The 14,087-nt window shown below is 45.1% G+C and overlaps 1 protein-coding gene across 1 annotated transcript in view; it reads left to right on the top strand.

Annotated features, from left to right (window-relative positions):
* The window catches only part of LOC142761751 (uncharacterized), a 20,759-nt gene extending 14,179 nt beyond the window's left edge, over nucleotides 1–6,580 (top strand). The window contains exons 5-6 of the mRNA XM_075868493.1: nucleotides 5,379–5,516; nucleotides 6,172–6,580. Of these exons, the coding sequence (XP_075724608.1) occupies nucleotides 5,379–5,516; nucleotides 6,172–6,392 (359 nt within the window). The 3' untranslated portion in view covers nucleotides 6,393–6,580. The remainder of the gene's footprint in view (nucleotides 1–5,378; nucleotides 5,517–6,171) is intronic.
* The last annotated feature ends 7,507 nt before the right edge of the window (nucleotides 6,581–14,087 follow it).

Below are 14,087 nucleotides of genomic sequence, written 5' to 3'. Positions count from 1 at the left end.
CGAAGTACGCGACGGGATTGTGGCATTATTTATGTCTTGGAAAGAGCGTCGTATTCGCCAAATCATCTTACCCTCTCATGCTAGTTTTGGTTCACGCCAAGTAAATGGGGTGACCACGTGAGCACCCAAACGTAAGCGGCTAGATAGATCGATCGATCGATAGATAGATAGATAGATAGATAGATAGATAGATAGATAGATAGATAGATAGATAGATAGATAGATAGATAGATAGATAGATACACTCACAGTCATCGAAGTTTGCTAAGAAAAACTTCGCGTTTAAAAGTCAGTTAATAATAAAAATCACCAAACACACAATGGGTTTCGAACCCGGGCCTTATCCAGACAACACTGCGCCTCACTCTTTTCGTGGCGGAGAGACGCCGGACGCGCTGAAACGCGCATGCGTCAAAGCAATGCAGCGCGGCGCGCACCTGCGAGTATATGGCAGGACCGGCGTCTGGCGTGGCAACGCCGGCGTGACGCGACGAAATGAACGCCGGCGAGCACGTGCACCGCGTCACGTCGAAATATATTGGCGCCTTGACTGTGGCATGCAGTCATGTTCTCACATGACACGCATCTCATGATTATCATTTTTGCACTAGTCACATACTTTCGACATCCATTGGCGTCACGTAATTCCAAATTTGTCATATGTGAACATAGCGAAACGGCCGCGAGCGCATCGTCAAGTTGACATGTAGTCATGTTCTTACATGACACGAATGTCGTGATTACCATGTTTGTATGTGTCATTTACCTATATCGTCCGTTCACGTCGTGTAGTACCAAGTTTGGTACATGTGAAGCTAGCGAAACGGCCGCGAGTGCATTATGAGCGTAGCATGTAGTTATGTTGTTACATAACACGCATCGAAATTTCTGGAGCCCTCTACTACGGCGTCTCTCATAATCATATTGTGGTTTTGGGACGCTACACCCTCTTATCGATCAATCAACATGACACGCATCTCATGTTTATCATGTTAGCACCGGTATCACACCTTCGTTATCCATTCACGTCCCGTAATATCAAATTTGGTACAAGTGAAACTAGCGAAATGGTCGCCAGCGCATCATGAGCGTGGCATGTAGTCATGTTGTTACATGACACGCATCTCATGATTATCATGTTTGCACCAGTCACATACCTTCGTCACACATTCACGTACTGTAATACCAAATTTGGTAAATGCGATGCTAGCGAAACAGCCGCGAGCGCATCATGAACGTGGCATGTAGTCATGTTGTTCCATAACACGCATGTCAAGATTTTCCTGTTAGGTTTTGTGACTTGTGTTCGCCATGCAATCATGCCATACCCTACCAGTTTTGCAATATGTCATGTGAACGAAACCACCGCAAGAGCTGCAGGACCATTAAATGTGAATCAAGACATTCATGACATGCATGTCGTGATTTTCATGTTATGGCTAGTCACATATGTTCTTCATACAGTCATGTTATGCCATACCAAGTTGGTATTGATACCATTATCGAAACGGTCAGGAGAGCTGAAAGTCGTAGGCAGATAGATAGATAGATAGATAGATAGATAGATAGATAGATAGATAGATAGATAGATAGATAGATAGATAGATAGATAGATAGATAGATAGATAGATAGATAGATAGATAGATAGATAGATAGATAGATAGATAGATACGCTCAAAGTCGCTGAAGTTCGCTAAAAAATGCTTCGCATTTAAAAATGGTTGATGATATGTGTACTGTGCCAAAGCAGTTGCTAACTCGAAAACAAGGCCGAAGGTACAGAGTAAATTGGCAAGATCGGTGGGAGAACTTGGTGTTTAAAACAAATGGTTAACATTTTGGAGTGTCATTGGTAGTCTACTATGAGATCAGTATGCCTGATGTGCCTTTCTAGTTCGACGAGGCGAAAAAGGCACCGAAATTCACGTTTACAAAAACAAATAAAAAATTAAAGCACGTGGTTTAGAGTAGTTTGTCAAATAATTCAAGCAGCTGTCTCGTATTTTATGAAAGTGAGGACAAATAGTTTGGCTTTACGCGTGATTAGAACTTATATTCAACGATAGAGTAACGAGTATATTCCACTGCAGGAAACAGACTATGGTCAAAATAAACTGTGAATGTGAGCATGTTCTCCACTACAGGATAGCCATTAGCGGTCCCCGTCGGGATCTCTCGAATCCAATTCAATGTGTGTTTATGTGTGTTTAGAAAAACTGTTTAACGATTTATAGTACTCGGTACTCTACTATGGGAGAGCTGAAAGCCGTCCCGTGATAGATGATGCAATCAGGGCTACGAAAAACTCCGAAACCCTCTGCCACTGCATGGCCAGCGGAGATATACCGCACGTATTCTACTGTACCATCATCGGAGCCGAATACAATTACACGGGGCTAATATCATTCATCTATATAGCCACCATTACTTCTCCAGCTCTTGTGACAGTTTCCTTCTCGGTAGTTACCCTTGTCCGCTCACACAGCGTAAAACAAGTATTCTGATAAACGTTATTCATGGCTGAAGTTCTTTAATTGAGCACGACGAGGTAGTAAGTTGTAGATACCAGGGCTATTCAAGAATGGTCGGGAAAGTAGTTTTGAGACAGTGACCACTTCAATGCCGACTCGTAAAGAAAAAAAGGCAAATACCACGTACCTGGAAATTGACGTTATGCAAAGCATGCGGAGGGAAGTTGACCGTGTTGCAATTTTTTTAATGAGCGACACGTCATAGAATTACGTTAAATATATGTACAAATGTTACACTTACAGACATATGCTGAAGAGTTGCAGATGTTTATATAACCAATTTTTTTGCACTTGCGCAACAATGTCAAAGGGAACATGTGTATTAGCAACACCAGAAGCTCATATGAAGCGCTGATGCTCACGAGAATGATATGAAATGTGGGGTTTAACGTCCCAAAACCAGCATATGATTATGAGAGACGCCGTAGTGGAGGGCTCCGAAATTTCGACCACGTGGGGTTCTTTAACGTGCACCAAAATCTGAGCACACGGGCCTACAACATTCCCGCCTCCATGGGAAATGAAACCGCCGCAGCAGGGATTCGATCCCGCGACCTGCGGGTCAGCAGCCGAGTACCTTAGACATTAGACCACCGCGGTGGGGCATGCTCACGAGGATGCTGGCCCTGAACACTGCTCCATAAATCAACTTCAGCGCATAAAAACTAACCACAATTGACTTTAACCCGACGTGACGGCTGTATCAAAGCAGTACATATGTAATGTTCATAAAATTGGGTAGGCATCACTGCAACCACTATTGACGTTTGACGAAGATTAGCATCTATTTTAAAAGTATAATTCCGAGATCTGGCGTAGCTGTGTGGTAAAATGCTTCATTGTCACGCAGAATGCTCGTGTTCGATTTCAGCTGGGACCCTGACATTTATTCTTTGCATTCGTCGGGTCGACGCTATCGATGTCGACTATTTCTTTATTCTCGCACGTTGAAATTTCCCATATGTGTTCTCGTCGTTCCTGGGTAGATACTAAGTGTCAATAACCTGTGGCACATACCCGCATACCAGCGGCACATACCCGCCCGTGGGTATGTGCCACTGTCTGGCGGGAAGTGTTTGACGACGTACGCGACGGGATTGCGACATTATTCATGTCTTGTCCAGCGCGTCATAATCATCAAACCATCTTACCCTCCCATACTAATTTTTCTTCACGCCAAGTTAAGGGGTGACCGCGAGAGCACCCAAACGTAAGCGGCTAGATGAATACGCTCAAAGTCGCCGACGTTTGCTAAGAAATGCTTCGCATTTAAAATTGTGGACAGGTCCACTCAGTGAATTCAGAGAAAGTGTAATGCACGCCTTGACTTAGTGTTTGTCCTTTCGCGGCATTTTTTCGCGCCCGCAGCTCGGGATCGGCTCGATACCGGCTCTTCGCTTGTGTTTCTGTGACTTTCACCTCGCGATTTTTCTTGCGTTGTTGCCGCTTGATGGCTGTGTCCCCTTCTAGTAAAGTAAGTCGACGTATTCGCCCTTCTTCAAGCTGGCTTGGCCCTGACGGCGGGATCCACTACTCGTTGGCACTGCCGTTCTCAGGCGAACGCGCGTTGTCGTTCTCGGCGAGTCTCCTCAGAGGCGTCCACGTTGGCGGAAAGACCCGAGTGCGCAGATATTGCCCGACAGAGGGGGACGGTATCGCCTGAGGCGCAGTTTGCGCGTTCATGCAATGGCAGCAGGGGGCGCATGCACTCATTCAGCCGGTGCTGTACGCGGGACAGTGCCGCTATGAGGCCGGTCGCAGTCATGGATTCATGGCTTTTGTGTTGAGCGTCCCTCAAGAGAAGGCACTCGCACGCTCTTCGTGACGTCACAGACCTTGCCCGCCCGACGGAGAGAACTGCTGTCACCCATGGCGCCACCCACATCGTCCCAATTTTTGGCCAAGCGAAGATGTCATTTGATGACGTCCTGAATTTTGGTGATCTGGGACGACAGGATGACGTAACATTTATTATTTACCTCTCCATATACCGCCGTCTCAGACAAGGTCTCGTGGGCTTTTCAGAAAAATCTCGCAACAGTTTCATGAAGTCTCGCAATGTCTCCTGAAAGATAAGTGAAAAAAAAGTAGGTTGCAGGTGGATCTAGCCGTGCGATATAAGGTACTTTTTTATAGGCCGCAAGAGCGTTTTCCTTTCCAGCGTATTCGCCCAGCTAATGGAGACAGCACCTATCATGTTTCAAGTGTACGCGAGGTCGTTCGCCGTGGTGATGTAATGGTTATTATAGTGCCTCGCTGCTAATCCGAAGTCCGGGGATTCGGTCCTGGCCGTGGTGGTCGCTTTGTGGGGGAGGCGAAATGGTTGAGACCTGTGTACTGCATGATGTCAGTGCACGTTAAAGAACACAACACGGTAGAATTTTCCGGAGCCCTTCACTACAGTGTGCCTCGTGATCATATCGAGATATTGGCTCGTAAAAGCCCGGATGTTAACCGATGCAATTCTTTCAAATTTTACCTGACCTGTTTGCTGGAGTGTTTATAAACTATAGACTGGAAAGAGCTGTAACGAGAGAGGAAGACGGGATGGCGGCCAACGTGATGGTGTCGTTCTCTCGCCACTTTATTATGAAAGGCGATTGCCGAAGCGGAGTGGCAGCGGCTGCCACGTCCGAACCACCTGGCCTGGTGCTCGTTCTCCACCGCTCGCGCCACGAGCTGTCGCATGAGCTGCACGAGAGGCGCAGCGTGGTGGCTAGAAAAATGACGATGATGATGAATGGCGATGATGATGACGCTACAGAGCTTTTTTGCATTGAACCGCGCACGAAGTTGCGAGTTTCACATAGCTGACATCATCTATCTGTGCGTCTCGTGTGGTGCAGAAATGAAGAACCTGGCCATGTCCTGTTCGCTGGTCAGCTTGATCCTGGTTGGCGCGAGCGCGCTGGTCGGCGGCTTCGGTATCTGCAAGCGGCAGTTGTCCGCCGTCATGGTCACCGGCGTGATGTTCATACTCGCTGGTGAGTGAGAATAGATAGATAGATAGATAGATAGATAGATAGATAGATAGATAGATAGATAGATAGATAGATAGATAGATAGATAGATAGACAGACAGACAGACAGACAGACAGACAGACAGACAGACAGACAGACAGACAGACAGACAGACAGACAGACAGACAGACAGACAGACAGACAGACAGACAGACAGACAGACAGACAGATAGATAGATAGATAGATAGATAGATAGATAGATAGATAGATAGATAGATAGATAGATAGATAGATAGATAGATAGATAGATAGACAGACAGACAGACAGACACAGACAGACAGACAGACAGACAGACAGACAGACAGACAGACAGATAGACAGACAGATAGATAGATAGATAGATAGATAGATAGATAGATAGATAGATAGATAGATAGATAGATAGATAGAGATGTCGTGGTTCATCGTAAGTCACTCATAAGTGTTTATTTAGGCACGGCACTCTAACTGCAATAGTTGCTTTTATAATAAAAAAATCAGCATGGACGCTATTCTTAATCTGCGTCATTTTTTCCTGTGGTGCCGTAAACTAGAAATACCGTCGGTTTCGTTCTCCACAAACGCACTGACGTACATAAGGTGCCTTCTGTCGTTTCCCGCCTCCTTCTTGTCGCAGCGGTGTTCGCGACGTTCACGAGCTGCTTCATGCACTTCAAGCGCACCGTGCCCCAGGGCGTGCTGACGGGCACCGACTTCGACCAGGGCTTGCCTTCCGAGTTCCTTCGCAGTCGCCGCTTCGCCCGCGACTGGGCCGCTTCGCTGTCCTGGCTGGGGATCGCCCTGTGCCTCTTCACCTCCATCTTCTGGCTCATTCTGGCCAGGATCATGCGATTCTGAAGGGGCCCGCGCTTGTATACTTTGCTCACATGTCGTTTTTCTCGACCGTCTATTTCCTTGTTTTCTCGTACCAAGTCATGGCTGACCAATATTACATTCGGATGATCGCTGCGACGTAGACTGTAACAGTGAAGAGATACCGCCGTGTCCTAGCCAGACGAAGAGTGTGTACGGGTCGAAGAATTGAGAGCTGGGATAGTTGCTAATAGCTTTTGAGCATATTGAAAACCTTGCAAAATGTGGCACGGACAATAAAATAGGGCACTAAACGACAGATCCACCACAGCACTGAACTCGCAACTAGCGTTCTTTGCAAGGTATTCTCACTTGCATGTGGCCAAACACGTTTCGAAATGCTCGCTGCGAGCCTGCACTTCATGCAGCGGAGGCGCTGTCAGTTTACCAAAATCAAATCCCCGCAGAGATCATTCAGACTATTAACACCAGAAAGGGAGTCGAGCAGTGCGTTAGTCCTCTTTGCATCATCTTAGATGGTAGCGAGTTCCTTTCCTTGGAACACTCAGGACCGTAGCAGTTATTTTACGTAGTTGTTAACGTGAAAGTACGTAAAATTTGTAGGCTTGTTGTTGGTTAACGTGGTTGCTTGGGCGAGTTGGTACGACATGATTCACATAAAAAACACCGCCAATAACGAGGGACAAGAAAACAAGGAGACAGACACCAGCACTGACTTACAACAAGATTTATTTGCTGGAACCGCACTATATATACTTGTCCCTCGTTATTGGCGCTGTTTTTTATGCAAATCTTGTTGTTGGCTTCTTTGAGACTCAGAATGGTTGATTTATGCCGTCATATGTATATAAGTGCTCCTGTAATATCAAAAGAAATTTAGTTGGGAGTTCAGCGCAGTTGCACCTTCTTCAATCTCCTCTTGTCCACGCCGTATTTCGCACTGTTTTCAAACTGCGCATGTACGGGTCGAACCTGCAAAGAGACGCACTCGCCCGAGCGATCGTTGGCACGAAAAGGAACCATGTCACGTGAACGACAAATCAAAAGAAGGCCTTCACTGGAAGTTCACCAGATGACTGTCGCGCTGAGAAGGTCAAAGCGCCTCGTGCAGAGTGCTCGGAGCTAGCGTGTGGTCTTGTGAAAAAAAAAAAAAAAACGGGCTGATTCGGTTCAAGCCGATTGGGAATTTCTAAGCGGCCAGAACCGAAGTAGTCGAGTGTACCACAAGAACGATTCTTTATATACAGTGCATAAAAATACACGTCAAGCTCTTAAGAATGTTTATAGAGGTTGCGCAAAGGGCGTTCGAACCATGATGGCAACGCATATTTCACTGTGTTCGTCGACTGAGTGTTGAAAAACCGACTTGACCACGACAACTAATGCGCGAGTACATTTTTAGCAGGCATTGTTGCAGGTGGTCGTCTAGGATACCAAAATATAAAACAGAAATGTCATTTGCTAGAATGAAGCTTCGAAGGGTCACCACGCCTGTTTCTCAGAAAAAAAGATTTACCTTGCAAAAAAAAAAAGTTTGTTCTGGTCCTAAAAATAAGCCTGTTGCACGTTTCCGGAGCAGACTACCATCTTTACTATCCGATATAGGCAAGTTGTACCTCGTCCTAATTGCAATCGATCGATCGAATCAATCAATCAATCGATAAATGAATCAATCCTAAAACATGCGTTTAGTTGCATACATACAGAGCTCCTGAAACCTTAAATGAGTTGTAGCAGGAGTCCGTTCTCTTCAGGGGGGATTAACAATTAACTTCAAGTCATATAAGAACAAATACAGATATTACAGGACGCTTTGTTGCAAACACCTGCAATATTATTCTTTTTTTTTCATGCTGACGTACAACTTCCTTTTTCAAAAACAAGTTCATCGTAAAAATAAAATGGCTTTATTGATGTAACTAGATCTGATAAAGCGTTATAGAGCTTCGGTGTAACACGAGTAAATAAAAAAAAAGATATTAAGTTGTTATATGCGGGAATTTGAAGTTGTACGGATAGATTATATCATAGTAAGTGTAATGAATACGAGGAATGTTGATATGCTAGCGGGATCGAAGGCCATTATATATGTCGCGTTGCTTGACAGTGTGCAAGCATGCATTTATTCTAAGGCCCAAGAAAGAAGTAATGCCTCACAAATGGCGACAAAACAGCGAAAAAGTCCACAGTAAAAACGAATGGCAATAAAAAAAGAAGGCCAGGAAGCAGGCTTGTTCAGATAAGTACAGTCTAGTTCTGATAACACATGGGAAAGGGTGCTTGCGCGCGCCCTCTTTCTTGTAGAATTAACACTTACCAACTAGCTCTCTGTTACTCGAAACATTAAAACACTGTAGTTACCGAGTCGAAGTGCGCATGCATTCTTTCTGTAAAATAAGTGTGAATTTGAATTTGTTTGTGCGGCAGTGTGGCGAATGAAGATCCTTCTCTTTCGAGAACTTTTCTCAAGCATACGTAGTAGAGTGCATATGTGGCTCTCGAATGTTCACAATTTGTTCCGAATGCTGGCGATCTTCCGCAGAGATATTATGCTTTATTCCAGCATTTCTCCTGGTGCATATTTAATGCCATTCTTCACGTTTTCAGGGTGGCTTACTGCCATCACACAGTACAGAGAGTTTGATAGCAGTAATTCAACCCCGTCGGAAACAGAGAGTACTTTGAATCATCAACCCCCCCCCCCCTTTTTTTTTTTTTTCTAAACACACATTCGCTACACTTGCGAGACGCATGGAGAGCCCTGAAAACGTGTGCGCCCAGTGGTGGTGTGCTGCTAACGTGAGAGAGCTGATTTTTACGCGTTAAGAAGGTGTGTCGATAGTTGCTCACTTCAGAGAGGCGCAAGCATTTTATGATATCACCTGTAGGGTCCACGAGAGATGCAGTGCGGGATTGCTGGTAGCACATGTTAGGTAGGATTTTATAGTGATAGAAATTATGTGAACAATCTCGGAGGTTTTTTTGTCATCGCCGTCGTGCTCCACACGAAGTCCAAATCGATAAAGTCGTCCCGCGCACCACAAGTTCTTCGCGGTGTTAAATCATGCAAATGCTAGGGACGAACGCGGTTGAAGCAGAGAGGAGAGGAGTGGGCCGTTTCCGTCGCGGGAAGGGCTTATGCGACAACATCGGCCCGCGTGTGAGGCATGTGGTCGAGGTTTATCAAGCACACAGCAAATGCCCCGGCCGTCTTTCACCAGGTGAAGGAGCCTTGGTAGGGGGTGGGATGCGTCATCGAAAAAAGAAAACCTATTCTACATGCAACACGTCTCCTGAGAGACAGAGACAGTAAGGTTGTTTGCGTATAGGAATACTGATAAGTCTATCTGGGCTATGATCTGGTATGGCCCCTGCATTATGGCGTTACTGCATGCCTACAAAAAAAGGGGTGGGGGTGGGGCGATTAGGGAGAGGAAAAGAAAACGGAAGGAGAGTGAGGTTAGCCAGTTCTCAGACCGGCTTTGCTAGCCTGTGCTGGGGAAGTGGAATAAAAGATGGCGTTGATTGAGGATGATGAGATAAAAAGGCACGTGTAGTATACACGCCACAAGGTTGTGACTACTCTGCAAGGGTCTGTGGCAACCGCAATCGCAGAAGCGCGAAAAGAAAACCGCACGCGTAGCGCTGATTTAACTGTCAGTTCCATGCATATCTAACTGTCGTATCCATGCATATCTAACTAGCGCACCTTTCGATTCTGTAGCGCTGATTACCATTGGAGGACGAACACGTTAACCAACGTATATAAGGACACACTAATGTGAAACTGGCTCGAGACGTTAGTGAGACGAACCGTGGATTTGTGCATACTTCTTATATTTTTGTGCTTTATTAAACAGGAAAGTTGGGTAAGTTGGTGTTGCTGTAGTTGCGGCAAGTTTTCTACCGCAATTTCCTAAAACTTAACAGCAGAACGAAATATAAAAAAGGGGGCAGCGCCGATAGTTTCCAGAACCCCACAAACCAACAAACTAGCTACTCCTGCCAACGCCAGCTTCCAGCGTGTTCGTGGCTACGTAAGGTGGGATTAAAATTCGCGTTTCGTGTGATAACTCCGCTAACACTTCACGGATCGGAACCATTTCTTTTACGCCACAAGGTTCGTCAATAAAGAGAATTCCTTCTGAGGTCAACACAACTTAGAAAAGTGTTGCAGGGCCTGTATAAGAGCTATAGAAAACATGTAAATGGTGCTCCGTGTGTTTCCTGTTTCCACGTACTTTCGTATTTGCAGCTCTTTCTTTTTTTTTTTCTGCGTCACCTAACATATGGTCCAGCCACCGCTGCTCTCCGAAGCATTTGTAAAAGAGTGCAGAGCGTGTGTAATCAAAATATACCAAGTCGAATAAATACTGCGTGCCACCTGAGGCTCGTGGAAGTGCTCAACGCATGAATCGTGCGCAACCGTGGAAATTTACGTTACTGGTTTCTTCTCAGTGAAACTTCCTGTCACATTAAACAAAAAATAGACCTCGTTCAAGCTTTTGTGCTCAGCAGTAGTGCCTGCATATCAACGATGCTTACATGTTGCGAACTTGATGATGAGCAAATAAACATTTGTTTTCATGACACTCTTGTTTGGGTGAATTCAGAATATGGACTACTGGAGAGCTGAGTTCTAAAAGGCAGGAAGAACAAACACAGACGCGAGAAACAATTCAACCCCACCAAGGTGGTCTAGTGGAGACAATGGTGACAAACCACTTGCGTTCCTTATTATAAAACTCTCTTTCGTCTCTGCACATTGTGGCGACATATGACAATTGTTCGGGTTTCGTATCTCAAAACCAAAACATGATTATCAGGAATGCAGTGGTACAGGGCTCCGCAAACTTTAACCACTTGGGATTCCTTAACATGCACTTAATTCAATCTGCAGGGATCTCCAGAATTTCACATCCATCGAAATGAGACCACGGTGGCCGGGATTCGATCCCGCAACCTTCAGGTCAGCAGTCTAGCTCATTGTAGCGAGAACAGTGGAATATTTATTTGCTCCCCACCACTGTCCTCAAAAAGTGGGTCTTCAGCCACTCCAGCGCCTCCTTTGAAATTGGGGAGGCGCTGGCCACTACAATGGGAAATCGTTGATGAAAACTAACACAGAGACAGAATAAACGTCTTTATTTAATTATTCTTCAAGGGTTGTCTTTGGGGTGGTCTTTCCCTTCTTGGAAACCATAGGCTTTTGCCGCGTCAACAGCCCTCTCCACCAGCTGACGCCGTTCTTCGAGGGTGGGGCTGGCTCGCTCCCAAAAGCTCAGGTGTGTGGTATGGGTTGGATGAACCAAAAGTTGAGTGTGTACAGACCTCTACGATATAGTAAAGCGTACCCTGTGGTCCACAAAAGTGTCACTGTGGGGAGGAACAGACAGTGAAGTCAGTGCAAGCGCAAGGAAGGTTATTTTTTGTTATTTACCTGCGGTGTCGTAATTGTGGTGTAAATTCAAATATAGTAAACTGGATAAAAAGACAACTTGGCGCCGGCAGGGACCAGACCTTCAACCTTCGGATAACACGTCTGATGCTCCACCAATCGACCTACAGCGGCGATTGTTTTCCCGTGCATTGCGCATGTAAACCTAATCCCCTTGTTTCGTTTATTTTCATAAGAAAGGACTACGTAAAAGTCCATCTTAGCTATAGCCGCCAAAGCAAAGGTCAGAGTGGAGTAGCAAACCGTGAGAGGAAACAGTTGACTGTTTTAAAGCTTGGTAGACAATTGAATGAATAGATCGAATATGAAGAACACTCCCACGTCAAGTTTCGTTATCGCCCCATTTCAAGTGTTAGCGCAGCCTTGCTCGCCGATGGACAAAGAACCACAGAGATAATTGTAGACCCTTTCGATAACGTGATCACTACAGATTGTTCTGGACCATACGTGACCGGTAGTGAGAGTGCTGGAACATTCGACGCAAATGTATAATTACCGACGTACATCACCGCTTGTCAGTTGATCGACGGCCGATGCTCAGTTCGCTGCTATCAAGGTCAGTGTGTATCGCAGTAGTCTGACTTTCTTTTTCTGACCAGCCACATGTTCGGCCAAACAGTTTGATCTTCGAACTACAGTATAAGTCTGTCCGTCGACGTCACGACTTCGTGACAATATTACAATAGCGAATAAGTAGCGTCATTCAGCAATATATACGTTTCAATAAACAAACAAATAAAGAATAAATAATTACAAAACCGAAGCTAGTTAGCTAGCATTGGTCTCACCACTACCGTTCCGTACTGCCAAAGCTACGGGGTATAAGCAAGCTACATGCTTGCGCAGGAAAGCATAAACAATCGTGCAATTGGCAAGGTCGAAACATTTTTCTTTGTTTGCCATTTGCTGCTGCGCATCAATAAGTAATATGTTCATTCTTCGTTGCATTTCAGCCTCCCCAGCTATTCAGTTTCATTAGTTTTAGCTATACTCTATTTCAAAAGCTCCCTTCAGCACTGTGGAGGATACAGGGCCTCTGCAGTGCTGAGGGAAAATTTTGAAATAAAGTTTAGCTAAAACTAACGACAATTCATTAATACTATGCAACAATACCGTTACATAATCATCACTAGCCGACAATTAGGCAACCTTACATGAAATGGGCTGAAGTTTGACAATATGGAGTAAAACAACAGTTGCTATAATTTAGTTATTATTAACGAGTAACAGTTAACATATGCCGACTGTTAATCAATAATTGTCATCATTTAGCCTCTACTCGGCAACATTAGCTAACCATTGCCAATACTAGAAGAATATTAGTCGATGCCAGCGCACATTTGCAATTACAAAGAATGCAGTGCGAAATAACACTGACGAAAGAAAATGAACACACTGTTCAGCTTCTGATGAAATATTCGTGGAGTGCGTGCTGGAGCCGGCGTTTCGACAAGCCGACTTGTCTTCTTCGAGGCCGCAACTTAAAGGCCAGTGAAATGATCACAAGAAACACACATTTGTAGCCTAAAAAAACAATTCCACTAATTCAAACGCCGTGGTGCAGAATTTTTCATAATAACTAAGCGTCTATCTACCCTGACTCCTGCCTTCTTTTTGTGTGCATTTGCCTTGTTTCTGTATGTTTTGTGTGTTCTCTCACCTTTTTCTGCGTTATTCAGAGCTGCCTTGTTCAATGTTCAGCCTCCTCAATTACCAATTATTTCACAATCTTTCGCCAAAAAAAAGAGGAAGAGGTGGAAGAAGGATATAAAACAAGTCAGGGAGGTCAATGAGACACGCTTCTAGTTCGCTACCCTACACAAGGGGGGAAAAGATGAAAATAACTCAAGGGATCCCTTTGCGCATTCGCCTAAGACGTCTCAAAGGCCATGTTCTGGTTTACCTATCAACTGTGGCGCATAACCACTGTGAAGGCCATCTTCTTTTTTTTTTTCTTCTTCGCAGTTGATGTGTGAGGGAGCACAGAAGAGGCTCCACGTGCCGCTGTTACTCCTCTTGAGGTCAGGCATTCTTCGGTTACGTGCATTGCTCAAAGGAAGGTGCTACAACGGCATCGTGCGACGTAAGGTCACATGACGTCACGCTAAAATGTGTGAAGACTTTATGACGTCACAAAATTTTGCAAACTGTGAGTCGTCATGAGGTCACATGGTGTAGTCATCACGTGATAATTTTTTTGCGCCATTCGTCTCCGACGCTACGTGGTGGTCGAATTTCTCATTTGATGAAGCATCTAAGGT

The sequence above is a fragment of the Rhipicephalus microplus genome, chromosome 7, assembly GCF_043290135.1.
Source record: "Rhipicephalus microplus isolate Deutch F79 chromosome 7, USDA_Rmic, whole genome shotgun sequence".
NCBI lineage: Eukaryota > Metazoa > Arthropoda > Arachnida > Ixodida > Ixodidae > Rhipicephalus > Rhipicephalus microplus.
The sequence above is the reverse complement of the archived record's forward strand: the minus strand, read 5'-3'. Positions and strand labels throughout refer to the sequence as shown.